Below are 25,017 nucleotides of genomic sequence, written 5' to 3'. Positions count from 1 at the left end.
TGCTGTAACCAGTGCCTTCAGCTATTTCTTAGTATCACATTAAATGAACTGACTTTATTGAAGACTGGTATATAAGATATTGTGGGCTTCTGCAAGAAACTGAAAGAGATCATCCACTCAACACATCTGACTGGAGATTATTGTAAAGCTTTACCTTTAGATGCAGTGAGCTCTGCTAGAACTGATGGTAGGGATAGAGCCTCCTCCCCCAGTGAATTGTTTCCTTGCTATCAGTTGGGATCAGCACACTATTTTCTTTAAAACCATGGTTGAAAAATAGCTGGTTTGGGCATTTGTCACTCCTTATTGTCACTACTTTCTTTGTCACTGTTATACTACTTGCACTAATTTTGGTTAGCCCTCATCACTGGATGTTTCAGCTTGTCTCCTGCATCCTTGTTCAGACCATAAGAGGTAGGAGCATAAGTAGGTCAATTGAGTCTGCTCTACCCTTCAATGAGATCATGGCTGATCTGAAAATCCTCAACTCCACTTTTCTGCCTTTTCCCATAATCCTTGATGCCTTTAAAGATCAAACATCTGTCTGTCTCAGCTTCAAGTATACTTAAAAAAATCAACCTCCATTACCCTCTACGGTAAAGAATTCCACAAAGTCCCTTCACTTTGAGAGGAGAAATTCCTCTTTATCTCTGTCCTAACTATGTAATCCCTTACTCTGAGAATATGCACTCTGGTACTAGACTGTCCCACAAGACAAACAACCTCACAACACCTACCTTGTCAAGGTTCATAGGAATCTTATATGTTTCAATAAGGTCACCCCTCCTTCTTTTAATTTCCATTGAGAACAGCCCCTCCTCATTAGAAAATCCCTCCAAATCCTGAATCAACTTAGCAAAACTTCTCTGGACTTCTTCCAATGCCAGTATATCTTCTTAGAGAAAGGGACTAAAACTGCCCACAGTACAATATTCCAGCTGTGATATAACTAGTGCCTTGTATATTTTTAGCAAGATGTCTTTTATATATTTTTTATAAAATTAAGGCCATCATTCCATTTGTTTGCCCTATTACCTGCAAAAATTGTATGCTAGCTTTATGTGATTTACGTGTGGGAACTCTCAAAGTCTGTAGTCTTTCTCCATTTAGCTCTTCTATTTTTCCTGCCAAAGTGCACAATTCATATTCTGCACGTAAAACTCTATGCTTCTATTCTATTTTCCAACATTATATTCCATCTGCCAAGTTTCTGTTTACTCACTTAACCTGTCTAAATTTCTCTTCAGACTCTTTGTATTATTCTCATTACTTACTCTTCCACCTTATTTTCATAGTCAAAAAGTGGTGTGCTGGAAAAGGACAGCCAGTCAAGCAGCATTCAAGGGGCAGGAGACTCAACGTTTTGAGCATAAGCTCTTCGTCAAGATCTCTGATTGCCAGACTGCAGTTCTCATTTTCTCCCAACCTATTTTCATGTTATCCACAAACATAGCTACAGTATGTTCATTTCCCTCATCGAAGTCATTCATATATTCCACAGACAATTGAGACCCGAGCAGTGATGCCTATGACACTCCAGTATTTACAGGTTGCCAACCTGAAAATAACACCCTTATGCCAACTGTTTGTCTTCTATTAGTTAGCCAATGATCTATCCAAGCTAACATACTATCCTCAACACCATAGTGGGACAATACTATAGCTTTAAGAGGTGCATGTGGTCCTGTTTTTTTAATGAAGAAGGGTTGAGGCAGAGGTACTGAGCAGTCTGCTTCAAAACCATGAACAGCTTGTGAGGCCTTAGGTTTCTTTTTCTAAATTCGGAACAATAGAAGCAGCCTGAATGGGTAGGGTCAAGCTCCCACAGAACCAGGGCATTTAGTTTTAGCTTTTCAGTAGGAGTTGGTACTGGAGTCTTGAATTTGGAGGTGGAAACTGTTTCTTCTCTCTCTGTTACAGCTAAAAGCTGGGGGTTCTCCGCCTGCTGCTAGAATTGCATGTGAGACAGTCTGTTTTACTGACTTTGCCTTTGCAAAGGGTGTGTTTATGGGATGTTACATCACACAAACTGGCTAAAGAACTACAGCAGAAACTGAAACACCTGATCAGCGGATCCAGACAATCTATACAATCAACACAGGAATTCTTGGACATCATCAGAAATATGCACATAGACAAGGAAGAAACTATGGTCTGATTCGACGTAACGGCACTGTTCACCTCTATTGACAAAACCTTAGTCAGAGAAACAATAGCCAACCTGCTGGACATACAGAACAGAAAACAGGACGTGGAACCTATCAACAAAGACGGCATACTTAAACTACTGGACTTGTGCCTCACAACACACTTCACATTCAACAACCAGATATACGAACAAATCAACGGAACACCCATGGGCTCACCCATCTCTGGACTCATAGCAGAAGCAGTAATGCAAAGGTTAGAACAAACAGTCTTACCACAAATTCAACCCAAACTCTGGGTCAGATATGTTGATGACACCTTTGTAATCATTAAAAACACAGAAATAGAGAAAACACACCGGATCATCAACGCCACACTAACAGGAATCCGATTCACGAGAGAAGAAGAAAAGGATAACCAACTCCCATTCCTAGACGTGATGGTACAGAGAACACCGAACGGAGAATTCACCACAAAGGTATACAGGAAAGCCACACACAGAGACCAAGTCCTGAACTATGAAAGCAACCATCCCAACACACACAAACAAAGTTGCATCAAGACACTATTCAAAAGGGCCGCAACACACTGCAGCACACCAGAACTGCTAAAAGAGGAAGAGGAACACCTGTACAAGGTATTCGCCAAAAACGGATATCCTCGCAATTTCATCAACAGATGCCTAAGAGAAAGACAACGGAACGAGGACAGGCCGCAACCCAAAGGACTAGCCACACTACCATACATCAGGAGCATTTCAGAACTGACAGCCAGACTACTGTGACCACTAGGACTTATAACAGCACACAAACCACCAGCCACCCTCAGACAACAACTCACCAGAACGAAGGACCCGATACCCAGCATGAGCAAAACGAATGTAGTGTACAAAATCCCATGCAAGGACTGCACAAAACACTATATAGGACAAACAGGAAGACAGCTAACGATCCGCATCCATGAACATCAACTAGCCACGAAACGCCACGACCAGCTATCCTTAGTAGCCACACACGCAGACGACAAGCAACATGAATTCGACTGGGACAACACTACTATTATAGGGCAAGCCAAACAAAGAACAGCCAGGGAATTCCTAGAAGCATGGCACTCATCCACAAACTCCATCAACAAACACATCGACCTGGACCCAATATACCGGCCACTACAGCGGACAGCTGAAACTGACAACCGGAAGCGGCAGGGACAGGCCACTATAAATGCCGGAGGAAACACCACAGAAGCGCTTCACAGGAGGCTCCCAAGCACTGAGGATGTCACCTAGACAAGGGGCGAAACGTTTGCAACAAAAATTTTCAGCTCGGCGAACAGAACCACAACAGGATGTTACTACATTAGAACAGTTACATGTTAGTAGTTAAATAATCTATTATTCTGTTAAGTTTTCGAATAGAATTAATTTATTCCAATGCTTTGCTTCAATTCTTGTAATTTGACCAATTGAATTGCATCTGGAAAGCAAACACTTGGCACTTGCCTTTAAAATAAGAAAATGTCAGGTTCAAGGCTATCTTCTTAATATATTTCAATGTGGTTTGGTTTGGTTCCTAACAATGGACTTTTATTATTTGGTATTTTTGGAATGCAAATAGTCTTTTCTATTGTGACGTTAATATAAAGTATTTATTTAACTCCTCTACCATTTCCTGGTTCCCCATTATTATTCACACAGCTTCATTCTCGAAGAGACCAAAGCTCACTTTGGCCTCTTTCTCCCTTTTAGTGTCTTTCTTAAAAAAAAAGTGCTGTCTGTCCTGATATTATTGCAAGTTTACCCTCAACATTTACTTTCTGTTTGTTTTGGTGATCGTTTGTTAATTTTTAAAACTTTCCCAATCATCTTGCATACCAATAATTGGCATTTATATGTTTTTATTTGAATTTGATGCTATCCTTAACTATTCTGATTAGCCATGGACAATCATTGTTCCTCAACTGTCTTTGCTGCTAACCCCCATTCCTACTTCACTTCTGCTAGCTCTACCTGCATTGCTTTGTAATTACCTTTATTTATGGTTAGCACAGTTGTTTCTGATCCAAATTTTCACTCTCACATTGAATGCTCAATTCTTCCATGTCACAGTCAGTGTTATTATGGAGATATTTTACTCTGAGATAATTTATTAAATCTGCCTCATGACACATCACCCAGGTTCAAAATAGACTGATCACTGGCGAGTCAACAAAATATTGTTCTGCATATGCTCTGAGTTCTTCCTCATGGCTATCTCTGTCAACTGGATTTCCCAAATTTACATGAAGATCAAAGTCATCCATATGTTGCCTTTTTACATGCCATCATTTCATGGTTTAGTCTTTGTCCTATCACCTCCCTACTGTTAGTGTGCTTGTGCACTACTGCTATCTGTATCTTATTCGTTTTTTTATTTCTTATGCGCTGAGGGAGGATATTCCTGGAAATACATCCAGGGAAGTTATTTGGGTGGAACTGAGAAATAAGAAAGGGATGATCACCTGATTGGGATTATATTATAGACCCCCTAATAGTCAGAGGGAAATTGAGAAACAAACTTGTAAGGAGATCTCAGCTATCTTTAAGAATAATAGGGATTGGGACTGCCATAGTGTTAAGGGTTTAGATGGAGAGGAATTTGTTAAGTGTGTACAAGACAATTTTCTGATTTAGTATGTGGATGTACCTACCAGAGAGGGTGCAAAACTTGACCTACTCTTGGGAAATAAGGCAGGGCAGGTGGCTGAGGTGTCAGTGGGGGAGCACTTTGGGGCCAGCGACCATAATTCTGTTAGATTTAAAATAATGATGGAAAAGGATAGACCAGATCTAAAAGTTGAATTTCTAAATTGGAGAAAGGCCAATTTTGACGGTATTAGGCAAAAACTTTCGAAAGCTGATTGGGGGCAGATGTTCACAGATAAAAGGGCGGCTGGAAAATGGGAATCCTTCAGAAATGAGATAACGAGAATCCAGAGAAAGTATATTCCTGTCAGGATGAAAGGAAAGGTTGGTAGGCATAGGGAATGCTGGATGACTCAAGAAATTGAGGACTTGGTTCAGAAAAAAAGGGAAGCATATGTCAGGTATAGACAGGATAGATCGAGTGAATCCTTAGAAGAGTATAAAGGCAGTAGGAGTATACTTAAAAGGGAAATCAGGAGGCCAAAAAGGGGATATGAGATAGTTTTGACAAATAGGGTTAAGGAGAATCCAAAGGGTTTTTACAAATACATTAAGGACAAAAGGATAACTAGGAAGAGAATAGGGCCCCTCAAAGATCAGCAAGGTGGCCTTTGTGTGGAGCTGCAGAAAATGGGGAGATACTAAATGAGTATTTTGCATCAGTATTTACTGTAGAAAAGGGTATGGAAGATATAGACTGTAGGGAAATAGATGGTGACATCTTGCAAAATGTCTGAACTAACAATGCTACACTACTGACCTTTCTTTTCTGCCTGCCCTTTCAAAATGTGAAATATCCTTGAACGTTTAATTTTCAGCTTTGATTTCCATGTGACCATTCTCTGTAATGCCTATATAATCACACTGATTAACCTTTTTATGCACCTTTAATTCATTTATTATATTCCAAATACTATGTGCATACAGATAAAGAGCTAATAGTTTTGCTTTTTTTAAAACCATTTTTCCTCCTTTGCCTCTATTTACTGCTGTTTTTCTATCTTTGTACACTCCGTCCCTTCCTGTCCTACTCTGGGTATTGTTAGCCAAATACTTACTGTGTAATTCTGCCATAGCCTCTCGCTTTGTAAACCTAACTTTCAGCTCGCCCAAAACCTCCCTGCCACGAATTGGTTTCAAGTCCTCTTTGAAGTTCTTGTTACTTGGTTTGCTAGGTGATCTGGACCCATCACAGTTCAAGCGCAGCCCATCCCACCAGAATAGCTCCTTTTACACCTGTACTGGTAACAGTGCTCATGAACTGAAACCTTTTCCATCCACACTAATATTTGAGTCACACATTTACCTCCTTGATTTTATTTACTCTTATGCCAGTTTACCTAAGTTCAGATAGTAATATAGAGATTACTGCCTTGGAAATTCTATATTTAAATTAGCTCCTAACCATTCAAATTCTTTCAGCAGATCCTCCTTTCTCGTCCTATCAAGGTCACTGGTACCAATGTAGACAACAACTGGAACCCATTTGCAGTACTTTGCTGTAATTATCAGAAGAGAAAGGGTGCCCTTTCACTTGATAATTATAGTTCATTTTTGCAAAAAAAAAGGTTTAATTAAAGAGTTCAAAATATCACACTTCTCCTTTTTTCAGTTGGAAAATGTAGGCATTCTACTTACTAAAAATAGGAAAGCAGTGATTCCTATTACAAACAATCAAGGGGCATAGGAAGTGACAGAGTCAAACTGAGAGAGATAAAGAGGAAGAAAAGCACAACAGAACAGAATGGTTAGAAGGAATGATTTAATTTTATAACCCATTGGGACTCGGGTGAGGAGAATGAAATGCATGGAGGTGGGGTTGTTGGGAATGGGAAACTGAGAGCTGTGGAGAGAAATTAGAAGTTGCCAGCATCAGTGACCTTGGGAATTGATGGAAGTAGGCTGCTGTAGGAACATTGGAGATCAGAATCCTCATATGGAATGGGGGTGGAGGATTGACGTAGTCAGGGGCATGCTGAAGCAGGAATGCTGGATCCAGATACATGGAAAATCATTTAGCTACAGGATTGATAAGTTCTCATCCAAGTGTCAGAAAATATGGTCATTCCATGTAAAATTTAAAACAATGCATAAATATGAAGCAAATTATAATCTACTTATAATATCATAATATTTACATTAGATAGTAAAAGAGGTATACGTCTAACCATTTGCTGGATAGAGGGCAAAAGTCAAGTATACCTTGCTCTCTCTCTAAATAAGCCCCAAATAATGTGCTTCTTTCCTTTGACCTATTCTTTGAGATTTCAAAGTGTCCTCTTCAAGAACTACACAAGATACCATGCTAGTGGACAGTTGGATTTTCTTGTTTCATGGTGATAGAATCTCTCCTGTTTACAATAATTCCATTAGATTGCAGCCTTGCAATTTTAATGAGATCCAAAAAGAAAGGTGGGTCAAGGTTGTGTCAGCAGGTGCATGTAACTCTATGGGAGAAAGTGAGGTCTGCAGATGCTGGAGATCAGAGTCAAGAGGGTGGTGCTGGAAAAGAACAGCCGGTCAGGCAGCATCCGAGCAGGAGAATCGATGTGAGATCTCATTGCTGATGTAGAGCTTATGCTCGAAACGTCGATTCTCCTGCTCCTCGGATGCTGTCTGACCAGTTAGCTTTTCCGGCACCACACTCTCAGCCCGCATGTAACTCTATCTCTGTCCATATTGGATACAGGCAGGAAAATCCAGCCTGATGTCATACCCGTTCATATTTAAATTTGATTAGTATTTTTAAAAAGTTGTATTTAGAAAACATTCAAATCTTGTTTAAAGGAATGGATAAAGGGCCACTAGTAAAAAGAAAACATTTTGAAGTTAATGTGTTTTCCAGCCTTTATCCACCTGCCCTTAGTGTAACAATAAGTAACAGTACAGTAGGTTCTGCTATAACACATTTTTCTTCAATGCAAATTGTCTTTAATGAGATTGAAGAGTTTAGACCATTATATGCAGAATGCAAACTTACCTTACTTGTATTGGCTATAACGCAATTCCAGTACTATTAGTTTAAATTTTCTTATAACACAAGATCACACGAGAACTGAACTATCACGTTATATCAGAACCAACTGTCCATGTTAAAGAGCAAAAAATGAAGTGGACGAAGGGTTAAGGTGATAGGATTAATTTGTTAAGATTAAATGTATGCAGTGGTTGGAAAGCACATTTAAAATGTACAGAGAACATAGATTATCTGAAAATTGGATTATCCGAAGGGGATCTCAAGGTCCCGATAGAAACATTACATCAAAGCGCTGTTTCAACCCTGGTTGCGTCTTTTGTTTACAGGTACAATGATTAAAAATGAACTCGGCTTACTGAAATGCTGCCGAGAACAATCCTGGACAGTCCAGGCACCGTCTCTAAATGACTAATCTCCCGCCCTCTCTCTCTCCCCACACTTTCCCTGGAGTTCTACAAAGAGGTGTGCCCTAAATCCCCACTTCCCCAGATAATCTCTCCAACATTGTCCTGTAAAGGGCAGAGGTGAAACCTGTCAAAAAGGTGTGTGTGTGTCCGGCTGCCCCGAGGGAGCGGGTTGGATGGGGGCGGGGTGGTGGGTTGAGTGGGGATGGACGGGGGTGCGGGGTCGGGGCTGCAAGGTTAGGGCCGCGGGAATGGGGGCAGATGGGAGCACGGTGTTGGACATGGTTAGGGGGTGGGGTGGGAGCAGATGGAGTTGTGGGTGGGTGGTGGAGTGGAAGCGAATGGGGTTGGGGGTGGGTGGGGGACAGGTTGGGAGTGGACAGGGTTTGGGGGCAGGTGGGGGGTGGTGCTGGATGGGGTTGGGGGCAGGCAGGGGGGTGAGGTGGGAGCGGATGGGGTTGGGGGCAGGCAGGGGGGTGAGGTGGGAGCGGATGGAGTTGGGGACAGGCAGGGGGAGTGGGGTGGGAGCGGATGGGGTTGGGGGAATGGGGTGAGTAAATTTGTGAATGACACTACAGTAGGCAGAGTTGTGGATAGTGCCAAAGAATGTTGTGGGTTATAGATGCAGAACTGGGCTGAGAAGTGGCAAATGGAGCTTAATATGGAAAGGTATGAGATAGTTCACTTCGGAAGAAGTAACAGGAATGCAGAGTACTGAGCTAACGGTAAAATTCTTGGCAGTGTTGATGAACAGAGAGATCTTGGTGTCCTGGTGCATAAATCCCTGCAAGTTGCCACCTAGGTTGATAGGGTTGTTAAGAAGGCATATGGTGTGTTGGTGGTTATTGGTAGCGGGATTAAGTTTCAGAGCCACAAGGTCATGCTTCAGCTATACAAGACACTGGTGAGGCCGCACCTGGAGTACTCTGTGCAGTTCTGGTCACTGCAGTATAGGATGGTAGCTTTGGAAAGGGCTCAGAGAAGAATTACTAGGATGTTGCCTGGTATGGAAGGAAGGTCTTACGAGGAAAGGCTGAGGGAACTGAGGCTGTTTTCATTGGAGAGAAGAAAGTTGAAAGGTGACTTAATCGAGACGTATAAGATAATCAGAGTGTTTGATAGAGTGGTTCGATAGTGAGAGCCTTTTTTTCTTCGGATGGTGAAGGATAACACGAGGGGACATAGCTTTAAATTGAGGGGTTGTAGACTTAGGACAGATATCAGGGATAGTTTCTTTACTCAGAGAGTAGTAGGGGCATGGAACGGCTTGCCTGCAACAGTAGTAGACTTGCCTATGTTAAGGGCATTTAAATGGGCACTGGATATACATATGGATAATAATAGAACAGTGTAGGTTAGATGGGCATCAGATTATTTTCACAGGTCGGCGTAACATTGAGGGCTGAAGGGCCTGTACTGCACTTTAATGTTCTATATTCTATGTTATATAGGGGAACCAGTCACCTCAGCAGAAGTGGTTTCTAGTCTGTGAAGCTGCAAGCTAGGAAATTTTGGGTAGAAATCTTCAATATGTTTGAACAGACAAAGTTTAGGCCATCAGAAATGTAAGAGGCTCATGTTAGCAAATACAGCATCATAAAAAATCTTTACAATTTAAAGAAACCATAAAATGTTAAGTTAAGAAAAAAATTAAAACCTGAAACAGAAGTGATATTTCTGTGGGATTGAGTCTCTGTAAGAAATAGTGTTGGGAAACAGGTTGAAGCTTTTTGTTTTGCTTATCCTCTATAAAGCTTATTTATTTTGTATTTTGAATAATAAACCTATGTTCTGCAGAACATCTGCAGCCTCATGTGAATATGTTTCAGTGATTATCCACCAAATTAACAAACTGCAAAAATTAAACTGTATGTCAAAAGAATATCTGTCAAGCCAGGTTTCATTCTGGGATCTGATTTGTCTAGTATGACCAACATCTGGAATCATAACAACAGAGATAAACAGAATAGGACAGGGAAAAAGAGAATAGAGAAGCTAAAAGGGAAAGAGAAGGAAATGGTAATTGAAGGACAGCAGATACTGAAAAGAAAGAGACAGTTTTCAACTTTCCAAATGCAACATTACAGAGAGTCCTCTAATATTCTGAATAGTGCATAATTTCCAATGAAGTAGGAGAATGAGTTCATGGGTGAAACCACAGATGCAATTAAATTGTGATGTGTTGGATGTTAATCGCACACAGGAAATTGTCAAGCAGTGTGAACTGTTAACTGATAATTAACTATTGTTATTTCTATTTTTACTATAGTTAATTGTCATGTTTTTTGGCTATGAAAATCTCAGAAACAGCAACAAAATGAATAATATTTCTTTGAATTATTTATTTTGGGCTACAAAATTACTGCCAGCTAGCAGTAGCAGATGAAGGCTCTGACCCAATACAGTGTAACAGTCCCATGTGTCTAATAGCTAGTATAGTAGTTAAGTTAACCAAAAAAAGTATTTTTTTAAACTGTAGTTTTAAAACCATATGAGCTAACAAATAAATAAGCATGCATATTTTCTCTCAAGCACAAACAATGAATAATGCTCTTTATTGGAAAATGTAATGACTGCCACTCAACCAACACCTGCAGGCAATTCTTTGAACCCCACTCACATCACAGGCAAGTGTAGAAAACCAGACAACCACTCGTCTTTTATTTTTTCTGGGAAAGCATAGTCTCTATTGTTTACTGAAAAAGGGAATATTTAATGAATAAGAGCATGTTATGTTTACATTCGCACACAAACATAAACACATATGGAAATAATCAGTGATTAGATCTGGATGATCAATGTCAAAATGAAATAGGAGATCTGTAATTGAAAATACCATGTGTTTAAATTGAGTTCCTAATATATTATTTATCCCAGAGTAATGCAGGGATAGTTCTAATATCAAACAGTTTATTTATAATGACTGAAACATCTTAAAAGATTACAGAACTCCCAATAAACATGCAGTCATAGCAGGATATCTTGTCTCCTTCTGGAAACTTCCATTGAGAGTCAGGAGTCAGTCATTTGACTCATGAGCTTCATTACAGACTAGATCAACCAAGCCCTGTACAAGGATCTGTGATCAGTCAAAGTTAATGAAAAAATGTGGCACATGGGTGTACTGAAACCTTCATCTATGTCTGGGTTACCTCTTGACTTAATTATTCCAATGTTCTCCGGCCAGTCTCTCATCTTCCACCCTCTGTAAACCTAAGCTCATCTGAACTTCCCGTTCTCTCTTTACCCTTTGTTCATTGGACTAAATGGCCCTAGTTCAGCAAAGTCTTGAATTTTAAATTCTGCTCCCTCAATAATCTCCTCCAGCTGTCCAAGAGCTCTGCACTCCACCAATTCTGGTATCTTGTGCATCTCCAATTTTCTTCACCACATGGTCAGCTGCCCATACCTGAAGCTCTGGGACTACAAATCCATTCACAGAGATACCTTAATGTCTATTCTTATGATTTTTTTGAGTAATGACAACAGCAGTTGCCATAGTTACAATTGTGACAATCATTTCCATCTGCAATAATTGAGGCCAACATAAAATTATAATTAAGATCTAGTAAATATATATGTATGCTCACGATATGTGATTTAAATGAAAAAATTATGACAAATCCTTTTTTATAAAAACAGGTTTTACAACTGGGGTGGTAAGATTTACAGGACCTACATACATTTAGATTAGAACAAGTCAACATGGATTTAGTAAGGGGAGGTCGTGCCTGACAAACCTGTTGGAATTCTTTGAAGAGGTGACAAGTAGGTTAGACCAGGGAAACCCAGTGGATGTGGTCTACTTAGACTTCCAAAAGGCCTTTGATAAGATGCCACACGAGAGGCTGCTGAGCAAGGTGAGGGCCCATGGTGTTCGAGGTGAGTTACTGGTATGGATTGAGGATTGGCTGTCTGACAGAAGTCAGAGAGTTGGGATAAAAGGTTCTTTTTCGGAATGGCAGCCGGTGACAAGCAGTGTCCCGCAGGGTTCAGTGTTGGGGCCGCAGCTGTTCACATTATATATTAATGATCTGGACGAAGGGACTGGGGGCATTCTAGCGAAGTTTGCCGATGATACAAAGTTAGGTGGACAGGCAGGTAGTACTGAGGAAGTGGGGAGGCTGCAGAAGGATCTCGACAGTTTGGAAGAGTGGTCCAGGAAATGGCTGATGGAATTCAATGTGAGTAAATGCGAGGTCTTGCACTTTAGAAAAAAGAATACAAGCATGGACTACTTTCTAAACGGTGAGAAAATTTGTAAAGCCAAAGTACAAAGGGATCTGGGAGTGCTAGTTGAGGATTCTCTAAAGGTAAACATGCAGTTTGAGTCCGTGATTAAGAAAGCAAATGTAATGTTGTCATTTATCTCAAGAGGGTTGGAATATAAAAGCACCGTTGTGCTACTGAGACTTTATAAAGCTCTGGTTAGGCCCCGTTTGGAGTACTGTGTCCAGTTTTGGTCCCCACACCTCAGGAAGGACATACTGGCACTGGAGCGTGTCCAGCGGAGATTCACACGGATGATCCCTGGAATGGTAGGTCTAACATATGAGGAACGGCTGAGGATCCTGGGATTGTATTCATTGGAGTTTAGAAGATTAAGGGGAGATCTAATAGAAACTTACAAGATGGCTTGGAGAGGGTGGACGCTAGGAAATTGTTTCCGTTAGGCGAGGAGATTAGGACCCGTGGACACAGCCTTAGAATTAGAGGGGGTAAATTCAGAACAGAAATGCGGAGACATTTCTTCAGCCAGAGAGTGGTGGGCCTGTGGAATTCATTGCCGCAGAGTGCAGTGGAGGCTGGGACACTAAGTGTCTTCAAGGCAGAGATTGATAAATTCTTGATGTCACAAGGAATTATGGGCTACGGGGAGAATGCAGGTAAGTGGAGTTGAAATGCCCATCAGCCATGATTGAATGGTGGAGTGGACTCGATGGCCGAATGGCCTTACTTCCACTCCTATGTATAATGTCTTATGATCTTATTTAACACATTTTATATGATGCATTTTTCAATACCGCATGGGTCTTAAAAGCAGACTAAATTAAACTGAAAAAAATTTAATGATTTAAACTTGTCAAAATCAGCGTGATGGTTTCAAAATTGCTTAGGAATCTGGTTACCTTATGTAACGTTAGTTAGAATTTCCTTATTAAAAATAAAGAATCCACCTTAAATGACACATCTATATGGCAGTTGGGACTTCACCACAATATTCCCTCACATGTTGTATATTTGCAGCATTCAGCTTGTTGGCATTTTATAGTTACTGGATACAGTGATTTAGTTGACAGCAAAATACTGAAAATCTAGAAATTTAGAAAAAAACAGAAAATACTGAAAAAGCTCATCAGATCTGGTAGCATCTTTGGAGAGAGAAACAGAGTTAATGTTTCAAGTGAAATATTAGTCTTCACAACACTGATATAAGTACTTAATTTATTGCTGTCTTTATTTAAGAAGATAAAATCAAATATTTAAAATTAATTGTGCATAACATGGCAATAAATTAGAGTAATTGTGGCCCCAATGAAACTTATTAAGCTATTGTGTCCATGCAGAGCAATCCAGCCAGTACCAGTCCCTTGCTGTTTCTCTGCTACATTGCTAATGTAATTCTCTCAACAGCACACCCAATTTCAAAACTTCTTCCCCACATCCCATCCTTGGCCAAAAGTATCAAAAGTCCTACTCTCCTCACTGGTTTGAGTCGTGACTACAAAATGCCCTTTTACTGTTTCTCAGTGTAGTAATGCACAGAGAACTATGAGACGTTAGTAATGCCACATGGTCAAGCTGGAAGGATTTAATAGGATAGACATTAAGGACTACCATGATTATCACAGCCATCCATCCTGCTGTGTAGGCAGGACTGTTCAATGGGCACTCTCCTGGTGAATCATAGTGGCTGCCTCAGACACTGCTTCTGGCTGATTCATTGCTACATAAAGTGCTCTTTGAAGATGTCTAGGAATAAGTTTATTTTATGAGCCCAATCCACCTTACATTGTCTACACGTTTCCCCTTGCTGTCTGTGCTCATGTTTCTGTTATGCTATAGCTCAAGATTTCAGACTCCAGGATTACATAGGAAAACATAGCATTTATCTTGATGACAAGAATTCTGAAGAAGAGTCGCTGCACTTGAAACATTAACCCTGTTTTCTCTTCACAGACACTGCCTAACCTGCTGAGTTTTTCTAACAATTTCTGTTTTTGTTTGTTCCTGATCTCCAGTATCTGCAGTTCTTTGTTTTATCTATGAGAAAAGGATGTGACTGAAATTCAGTTACCTGCTGCTTTCAAAAGATTAAATACAAAGGATGCAGAATTAGAAAGAGTTTTAGAAAGTGTTTAGTTGATCACCTTTAACAGATGGATCTTGTATTAAGAGAACGGTGCCAAATTGCCTACTCAGAAATTGAATCAGAATCATTAGCTGAGTATTATTATTTCAAAAGACAATAATAAGCAAACAAAGATCACAACAAAGGCCAGCTGATGAAGAAATGTCAGAAATTCAAGAATCATAGAATCACAGAATCTCTACAGTGTGGAAGCAGCCATTCGGTCCATCGAGTCCACACCAACCCTCCTAACAGCATCCCACCCAAACCAACCTCTCCTACCCTACCACCCTGCATTTCCCATGAGTAATCCAACTAACCTGCTCATCCCTGGACACTACGAGAAATTCAGCATGGCCAATCTATGTTCCCTGCACATCACTGGACTATTAGTTCTATCTGGGTATCGTGACATAGTTCTATGAGTGGCTCTTGAAATTTCAATGGCAGGTCAAATGTTACTTGGAAAATGCAGGCTAAAACGCTAAAGCATTTCTATTGGCTAGGATTACATAAAAATGTGTTTAAATATTCCAGACACAATGTACACATTCAAGAGTGAGGAAACCGCAACCATCAATAAGCCTGCGCCTTCAATATCCAGCAAGAGATTTCAAAGAACTGTTTAGCAGAGTCTTATACATTGTGTACGGCCCTAACGAAAACCAAAAGTTGGGATCAGTCTCTTTTTGCAACGATCTATTCTTCAATGACATTCCCTGAGGCAGTGCCTCTACCAAAGCTACAGCAAAAATGGTAGTGGAAAGGTTAATCCAAAGTTTCAAGAAAGATGCAAAGATATCGATTTCCAAGGAATACAATGAGATCAGTGTTCAAATTTTATATGCTAAATATTCAAAGAAATAATTAACAATTGGGGCAGAAAATGATTTCCACCTTTTAGTTATCATTCACAACCTGAAGGAGCATCAGGAAGTTGGCATCAAAACTTTGAAGGTCATGATCAAAGTTTACTGTAGAATGTCTTGAAGTGAGTTAGTTGATTACAGTGGAAATCTAAAAGCACACCAATTAGTTTAGAATATGTAGTTATGGACACTTTTTTTAGCATGATGAGCAATGTAGCTGAAAATATATTCTATTCCTAGAGATCCTAGTTAAGAATGTAAATTGTAATAGAGTTGAACATCGAATATAGAACATAGAAGAATACAGCTCAGTCCAGGCCCTTTGGTCCTCGATGTTGTGCCGATCCAAGCCCACCTAACCTACACTAGCCCACTATCCTCCATATGCCTATCCAATGCCCGTTTAAATGCCCATAAAGAGGGAGAGTCCACCACTGCTACTGGCAGGGCATTCCATGAACTCACGACTCATGGTAGATGGGTGCAGCTGAGGCCTGAAAGAATCTAACCTGAGCAAACAGGTGATACCTGTCCTGAGCATATACTTGAATAAATCTCTGAATAAATTGTTGAATCTAAGACACAAAGTGGCTATATTTAAACAACAAATAATTTGACATTGTGAGCAGGATTTTTGTAATATCATTGTCTCAATATACTAACATCAGAGGAAGGATGAGCAGGTTTGTTTCACTATCCATTAGATTTTGGGTCAGCATTTGAAATGGCAACTAATGGGGCAATTTGAATAGCTGAATCAGAGGACAAGACTGTTTGTGCAGTAAAATAAATCAAATCAAAATCAAAGAAATATGAAGGCTGGAAATCAAAAGCAAAAATACAAAATGCTGGAGAAACTCAGCCAGTCAGTTTCTCTCTCTACAGATGCTGACAGACCTTCTCTAACACTTTCTCTTATTTTCTTTACAGTGATTTGAGACAGCTTGATACCACATGGGTATAAAAGGTGTAACTGTGCTTAGGGAAAATGAAGTGTGTTGACAAACAGCTGACGGTAAAATGGGAGGGAATCCTGTCCTTACCTGGTGAGGTAAACATGGGACAGGCCATCTCCTGAAGACAGATCATCAGGCTATAAATGTAACATCAGACGTGGCAGACAGAAACTTAGGCTGGGGGTCACTCAATTAATTCTTGAAAATTTAAATTAAAGTTCCTGAATAAAATAATTAAGGAAGGCTGTGAACTGTCAGGGGTTCCAGATAAGCATAAGAAATGAGAAAAATGGACAAAAGTGAAAGAGGAGAAAGGAAGTAATTCTGTGTAAAAGTCAGTGGTAGAAAGACTGACTCAGGAAAAGAACAATTGCAGTAGCTTGGGCAATGAGAGAATCACATAGGCAAGCAGACCGCTCTGTGTGTGAGCTTAGGATGTTGGAATTTAACAGGAAACTGGACAGGCCGTAGCTTTTAAGATGACAAAAAGCAAGCTCCCCTTTCAGTAGACGACACTCCAGCTACTGTGTGTGGCCACAGAGAAAAACAATTTGTTATTTTCACTCCCACTTAGCTATGAGTAAAATTAAAACAATAAATGAAGTTGGGAGTTAAAATAATTAGCAGAAAGTTTAAAGCACCACAGTAATTTAGAATTATTAAAAACAAATGAGAGGGAAAAATGCTTATGTGCAAGTCTTGGCTGTGCATGTGAAACTATCCTATGCCTACCAGTTGGTGCCAATAGATATTCATTAATGCTCTGTAGTCTGTCGTTTATATTTTAAAGTTGTTGGTGTTTAATTGTGTGAAGCATCCCTTTAAAAAGTGGAGTAAATTGGCCCAAGAATAAACCATGACAAAAATCATGTTTTAGTTGTTCAAAATTCATTGTTTGATTTAATATGAATGGAAATCCTAAGGAGTATCCCTCTAGAATGGGGGTGTAATAGGATTTGACACTTAAAATATGCAGAAAATTATGTTGTCTGTCACTGAAAACTTGAAGATTTTTTCTTTCCTTTGTGGTTCTAAGAGGCTGTTGTAATAACATTATAGCAACATTGCTCTTAATTTGAGTGAGTGTTACAGATAATGCATGTAGACGCTTCCAGGCTTCCTTTAGATTTAGCTAAGGTTTTTGTTTGTAATTAACCTTATTGTATTTCAGAAACTTGAAGAAAAGACAACAAGCAATGCAACTTATGAAAAGTAAATACATATTTTTTTATGGAACAAACCTGGTACCATGGTTATTGGCCAGAATTAAATTCCAGGGCATTCTGATAAACATCTGGCTGCAAAATTCATTCACATTTAGAACAATATTTAATGCATAATTGTGTAAATTGGGATGTTTGAAATGATCATCAGGAACACACACAAAGCTCATGGACTGGACCAAGTTGCATCTTAGGTTTGTTTGCTTCATCTCTTAGTGCTCACTCACTTTCAGCCTATCTGGACACTCACACCACACTGTCTTGCCTGGCTGTGCTTTTTTGCACCTTGTCCCTCAGCCAGAGGTGAAAATACCAGACAATAGCAGCTTATTATTTAGTGCAGACACAAAACCAGGAAGCTTGTCATGGTTGTCACCAACCTCAATCAAGTCAAGAGAGATAGTCTGGTCAGGGATCCTGGCTTATTAAGCCAAGCGAAGCCTCCAATACCAGTCCAGTAGCTTGAAAATAGTCAGTCACTCCATGGGGCTATCAGGTCAAGATACTTTCTGCTTAAAGGGTTGAGAGCCTTATGTCAAGCAGCCCACCACTATCTTGACTTGTTTTTGTCCTATTAGAGTTATACTGTCAAAACGTTATACAACATGGAAACAGACCCTTTAGTCCAATTCGTCCATACCGACTAAATATCCGAAACTCATCTAGTCCCATTTGCCAAATTCATATACCCAACCAGATGCCTTTTAACTGTAACTGCAACTGCCTCCACCACCTCCTCTGGCAGCTCATTCCGTACAGGCACCATCCTCTGAGGAAGTTGCCCCTCAGGTCCTTTTTAAACCTTTCCACCCTCACCTTAAACCTATGCCCTCTAGTTTTGGACTCCTCTAAACTGGTTAAAAAAAAACCTTGGCTATTCACCCTTTATAAACCTCACCCCTCATGTGGGCTGTTTTACTTCTGAACTGAGAGAGAGGCAGGTAATTAAGGAGATGAAAGTGGGGGTGGCACAGCTGTTATTTATGATGCAGGTGGGGAGGTGTCCTGAGCAAGTTAGTAGGCATGCAGGGTTAGTGGTTTCAGTGGTAAGTGAAAATGAGTAGGGATGATGTTGCAGGCAATAATGAAAGTGGTACAGCATGAGCATTGGTGGGTGATGGGTGCAATTTGTGAATGTGAAGTATTGGAGAGAAGATGGTGGCTCTTAGACTGGTGGAGTGGAGAAGGTCATTGACGTTCTTTCTACAATTCTGTGCATTCCTCCAGACAGCTGAGATTACACTGGCCAAATGGTAACTTACCCCAGGTTGGCATGGTTGAGTGCCATGGCCTACACGGCTGGTCCTGGTGGGAAACTTCATGTCCAGGTTTCAAAGAGGGATACTGTTACATCCCAGTATCCCAAGTGGGAGAATGATGAAAGAAGCAGGTGAGATGGACACCATAGGCACGGTATGATGCTTAATCAGGCACATTTGTAAAGATTTGGTGAGAGATTTTGCTGGGGCTTACGGCCCGTGTCTGTGTGAGTTTCTACTGGGTACTCTGGTTTCTTCCCAGAATCCAAAGATGTGCAAGCTTGGTGGATTGACCATGCTAAATTGTACTGCAGTGTCTAGGTTTGTGCAGTGTAGGGTTAGCTATGGTAAATGTAGAGTTACAGGGATAGGATCCGGGTGGGATGCTCTTTGGAGAGTTGTTGCAGACTCGATGGGCCAAATGGCCCCTATCTACACTGCACGATTCTATGATTCAGAATTAGAATAACTTTCTTCAATTTATGACAAATGATGGTTAGTGAAAAAGTAACTTTAGAACATAAGTGTGCAATTGATTGAACACTGGAAAACTTCTTTCTGACTGTCACTTTTTGTCAATTTTAATACATTCATATTTAGGCAACCAATTATATCTCATATTGACAATTCAATAAACAAGTGGCTATTTGAACTATTATACCTTACAGAAGTGATAGTTCAGAAATGTGATACCTTTGAAAGTTGTGTAACTTCTGATGGGTGTAAACCTTGTGCAGACCTCGTCCATCATAACAAAGAAAATGATGCAGAAAATAATGCATTTAACTAATACAAAGTTATCTCACCCTCAATACATAACATGATTTAAAGATGATGTACCAATTTTTATTTCATTCTAGATTTTCATTTGCATATAAAGATTGCTTCCTATTTTACAACTACCACCAAACCATGTTGCTTTATGAAGGAGAACTGTCAATTTTAAATGTCATCAAAAGTACTCTCATCTAAATACAATGTCAAGGTTAAATAATTTATCAATTCACTTTTGAAGATTATTAAGAAAATAATCCATAAAAATTCTGAAGCATAATGAATTCATATTGTAGAACCTCGTACAGATATCTCAAAGTCTTTAAAAGAAACATTAATGGGATGTGGACATTGCTGGCTAGGCCAATACTTATTGTCCATCCTTAGTTGCTCTTGAGAAGGTGGTGGTAAGCTCATAGATGAATGGTTTAAGTGTTTCTATGTTGATTTATGGTATAATAACACAGCATGAGCTTAAAAACATACCTGAAAGGATACGAAAATCCTATCTCAATGTTCAGGTTACTTTCTGACTTGTTCACACAGTCCACACTGACTTTCAGTGCTCCAGAGTAGCCACCACATGTTGCAAATGCAAAGATTGCAAAAATCTGTAAGGAGAAAAAATATTTAACCTTTCTGACATAACTTTGTATTTGAAAACTTAAATGTCTAGCACATCACTTTCTATGACAAGGTCAAATAGAGAATTTAATTTGTAAAATAATACATTTGTAACATGGCTCATTTAGAAAATATTTGTCTGTAATCAGAACAGATTGATCGGTTCATTCATGATCGGTCATTCATGAATTGCGAGGCTTGGGGGCTGAAGACAAGTACCCAAACTGCATACATCTTGCTCAAAATAATGTAAATTCAGTTATCAAATCATTTTAAAAACATAGTTTCTTTCCCAGAATGAAACATTTACAGTTACAATATACATAAACCAAAGGTTCAGTCTGTGAAAATGTTTTTGTTCATCCTCTATCAAAATTCGAATGTGAATCACAAAGCGCACACATTAAATCTCAGGGGCTAATGTGGAGCACATCAAAATGAATTCAAAACTGGAAACAAACAAATAGAGACAAGTAAGTAGTAATTCAAAACACATTTTGATTCAACAGTATAGTCAGAAAATGATAATGCTAAAAAATTAAATGAAGGACAAAATGACCAATCTAATTTGTAGTTTCACTTTCTTCCTTCCATACCTATTTAAGTAATTTGTTTTAGAAATAATTTGCCATGTCATGTTCCATTGACTAAGCAATTGATTTTAATATTTTGCATATGGTGTTGACCATCAAGGCAAGTTGTTTCACAAGACAGAAGGCTACCGACTGTGCGCACTGCTCGGGAAAATATAAACTGAAAACTATGTCACCTGATTACTGTCTGAAATTTTAAAATGTAGACACTATTTGAGAAACATTGCATATGGCAGACTGAATGGATATGATAAAATAATAAGTAAAGAATAGATTAACTACAGTGTAGATTTTATTCAAACTCTCTCGTCTTGGGCTCATCACATAAAGGTATTTATTGCAACAGACTACCATTTCCCACAATCAGAATTTTTATGTGTGTACTGTACATTAAAAAAATTAACAACATCTTTTAATCCTAAAACGGAGTGCTGGAACCCAGATGGGATGCCTAATATGAAAAGGCAGATTGAAAAGGCAGGATAACTCCACACTGTCAGACCATAGTTCAAGGAGTCAAATTCATTTTGGAAGAATTATAATTACAAGAATCAAGAACCATAGAATACAATGCTTGATTTATGCAATATTTTAAACTGGCCCAATATACTGGCCACTACAGCGGACAGCTGAAACTGACAACCGAAAGCGGCAGGGACAGGCCACTATAAATGCCGGTGGAAACACCACAGAAGTGCTTCACAGGAGACTCCCAAGCACTGATGATGTCGCCTAGCCAGGGGACGAAACGTTTGCAACAAAAACTTCCAGCTCGGCGAACAGAACCACAGCAATATTTTAAACTACTCTGAAAACATGAAAAGTCTCAAATTGTAGAGTGAATGGAGTGTCTGGCAAATATAATGAGTGATATAATTACCTCATGTTGTTCTCACTTACATGGAAAGCAGCAGGTGAAAAGCATTGAAATACTTAGCAAGTCAGAACTTCAATATCCTAAATGAAAGAAACATTTCCCCCCAAGGCACATGACAATGTTTTTAATGAATTCAAGTTCAGTAAGCCATTCTTGTGGGTTTTAGTTGCTTTTGCTACCTGCTTTGCATTCCAAATAGTTTAACTTTGAGAACAACATCTCTGTATTTGGTAGGTGTCATAAAGTCATAGGCCTTTGGCCTATCGATTCTGTGCCAGCCCATCCACACAAATTCCATTTCCCAAGGTACTTGGCCCCTACCCTTGAATGTTATGCTCATCCGCACACCTTTTAAAGGTTGTAAGATTTTCTACCTCAACTACCCTCCAGGACAGTGCATTCCAGATTCCCACCACACTCTGGGTGAAAACATTTGTCCTCAAATCCCCTCTGATTCTCCTTCCCCTCAACTTAAAATTATACCCCCCTGTATTGACCCTTCAATTAAGGGGAATAGCTGCTTCTTATCTACCCTGTCCATGATACTCATAAATCTTATACGCCTCTATCAGGTCCTCCCTCAACCGTCTCTGCTCTAAAGAAAGCAACTGAACCTACCAGCCTAGTGAAAAAGTTCCAACTCAGGTAACATCCTGCTGAATCTCTTCTGTACCCTTCCAGTGCAATCACATCCTTTCTAAATTGTGGTGACCAGAACTGCCACACAATACTTCAGCACGGCCTAACTAAAATTTTGTACAGCTTCAACGTAACCTCCCTGTTCTATGTCTATGTCATAAATGATGAAGGCAAGTGCCCCATATGGCTCCTTAAACTACCTGTTAGCCTGTCCTTCTGGGGTCTCTGGACAAATATCCCTCTGTTCTTCTGAGCTTTAGAGTGTCCTATCATTCATTGAGCACTCCCTTGTCTTTTCCTTCTTCCAAAGTGCATCAGCTCTTGACATTCCATTTGCCATTGATCTGATCAACACATTTTGTGTCTTAAAACCTTCCTCCTCACTCTCAACCATCTGGTCAATGTGCATCAACCACAAACACACTCATTATCACCTCTACATTGTCATCAATATTATTTATATGTATGTAAACAATAAGGGATTCAGTACTGATTCTTGTAGTATGCCACTGACCTCTAGTCAAACAGCCTTCTAACACCACCTTCTGTCTCTTACCACTAAACCAATTCTGTTAATTTGTTACAATTACAATTACAATTAATGTCTGTAGGTTTCACAGACATTAAGCAGTTCAAAGATATTTATGGGATTTGTCTGGGATATCTGCTCGCCCAGAAAGAAATATAATGATTGTTAGAAAGCATTTACACCTTGATCTAAAAATCAATCATTGTTGTGTCCATTTGATAGGTGTTAAATTGCTGCTCAAGAGCTAACATGGTTGTTCGTATATTAGAGGAAATGATATATGTGATCACACTGCTCCAATGCTGCTCAGGATGAACACTGGAAATGTTAAAGGCTGATTAAAATAGCTAACTGTAAATAACAAATTCTTGATACAGGGTCCTTTTGTGACACTGGACTGCCCATTCCCCAAACATACCACATAAGAAACTTCCACAGGAACCTATGTCACTAATCGACAGGATTACAGGAGTAGGGATCAAGTAATCAGCCTCTCAAGTTTGACAGTTAATTAGACCATGACTGATCTGGACCTTAACTCAACTTATCTGCCTTGGTTCAACAACTCTTAAAGCACTTTCCAAACCAAAATCTATTGATCCACATTTTGAAATGTTCAATTCATCGAGCGCCAACAGTTTTTAGAGTGAGCAATTCCAAATTCACATTATACTTTCACTAATTACTTCTTCAACAGTTCTAATTTCAAAGTGACATTCATTTATTCCAGAATACATCACCAGAGAAAATAGTTCCCCTCAATCTCAAACAATCAGTCTTGTGATTAAATTAAACACCTAAACTATATTATTTCCTCTTATTCTGTACTTGGTGAAAGTACAAATTAACCCTCTATACTCCTGTACGTTGTGGTGAATTTGTGTTACAACCCTTGCAAGGTCTTCCTGTAGTGTGGTACCCAAAACTGAAAACAGTATTCCACTTGGAGTAAATAACTGGCATTTCCATTCAATTGCAATGTCTATTTCAGCAAAATGTGACCAAAATCAATACAACAGATACAAAAGATCATATGATTAAGTAGATTGGGACTATACTCATTGGAATTTAGAAGAACGAGGGGGAATCTTATGGAAGAACAAAATAAGATAGAAGCAGGGAGGTTGTTTCCATTGATGGATGAAACTAAAACTAGAGGGCATTGTCTGGAAATAAGGGGGAGCAGATTTAGGACCGAGGTGAGGAAAAACTTCTTCACCCAAAGGGTTGTGAATCTATGGAATTCCCTGCCCGTTGAAGCAGTTGAGGCTACCTTGTTGAATGATTTTAAGGCAAAAATGAATGGATTTTTAAACAGTCAAGGAATTAAAAGTTATATGAGCAGGTGGGTAAGTGGAATTGAGTCCACAAAAAGATCAGCCACGACCTTATTGAATAGTGTAGTGGATTCAACGAGCCAGATGGCCTACTCCTGCTCTAATTTTTTTATGTTCTTATACTTTTATGTGCAAATCCTATTCAGATCAATTCAAATTCTAATAATGCTTTTGTTAATTTTAAAGGCATCTTGCTGGAAGGATATCCTACCCACCAAAAAGTCCATACCAATAGTGAATTAAGCATCATTTGGAGTTTCTGCTATTTTCTTAAATTTTTGTGGGGGCAAAGTATCACTTGGAAGATGAGCATTTTTGTGCCAGAACACCCAGTTGCCTTTCTCTCCATTTATATAATTTACTGTTTACCTATTCTTCCTACCAAGGTGGAATAGTTCCATCGCCAAATGTTTGCCAATTATTTAATCTGTTTATACTTCTTTCTTGAATAGGAGAGTTGCATTCACCTGTTTCTGGTCTGGTAGGACCTTTCCAGAATTTACAGAATTAAAATTAAAACGCATGCATCTACTATTTCAGCTGCTCCTTCTTTTAAGAACTTGATTGAAGTCCATCAGGACCTGGGGACTTGTCAGGTTTTAATTACAATAACTTTCTCAGTACCCTTTCCTTGGTGAGTATAAATATACTATTTATATCCTCTGCAGTGAAGATAGATGCAAATTATCCATTCAATTCATCTGCCATTTCCTTATTTTCCAATGTTAATTCTATAGACATGCACACAGGACCAATTCTTGCTTTATATTTTCCTT

The 25,017-nt window shown here is 39.4% G+C and overlaps 1 protein-coding gene across 2 annotated transcripts in view; it reads right to left on the bottom strand.

Moving 5' to 3' along the window:
* Positions 1 to 25,017, bottom strand: part of synpra (synaptoporin a) — a 380,152-nt gene that overhangs the window by 96,262 nt on the left and 258,873 nt on the right. For both annotated transcript variants that reach the window (XM_043708256.2, XM_087994404.1), the window contains one exon: positions 20,129 to 20,253. In XM_043708256.2, the coding sequence (XP_043564191.1) occupies positions 20,129 to 20,253 (125 nt within the window). The remainder of the gene's footprint in view (positions 1 to 20,128; positions 20,254 to 25,017) is intronic.

This window comes from Chiloscyllium plagiosum, unplaced genomic scaffold (genome assembly GCF_037043375.1).
Source record: "Chiloscyllium plagiosum isolate Xiang-an unplaced genomic scaffold, Cpla_swu_hap1 HiC_scaffold_14, whole genome shotgun sequence".
NCBI lineage: Eukaryota > Metazoa > Chordata > Chondrichthyes > Orectolobiformes > Hemiscylliidae > Chiloscyllium > Chiloscyllium plagiosum.
This window is presented reverse-complemented; position numbering and strand designations above follow the sequence as displayed.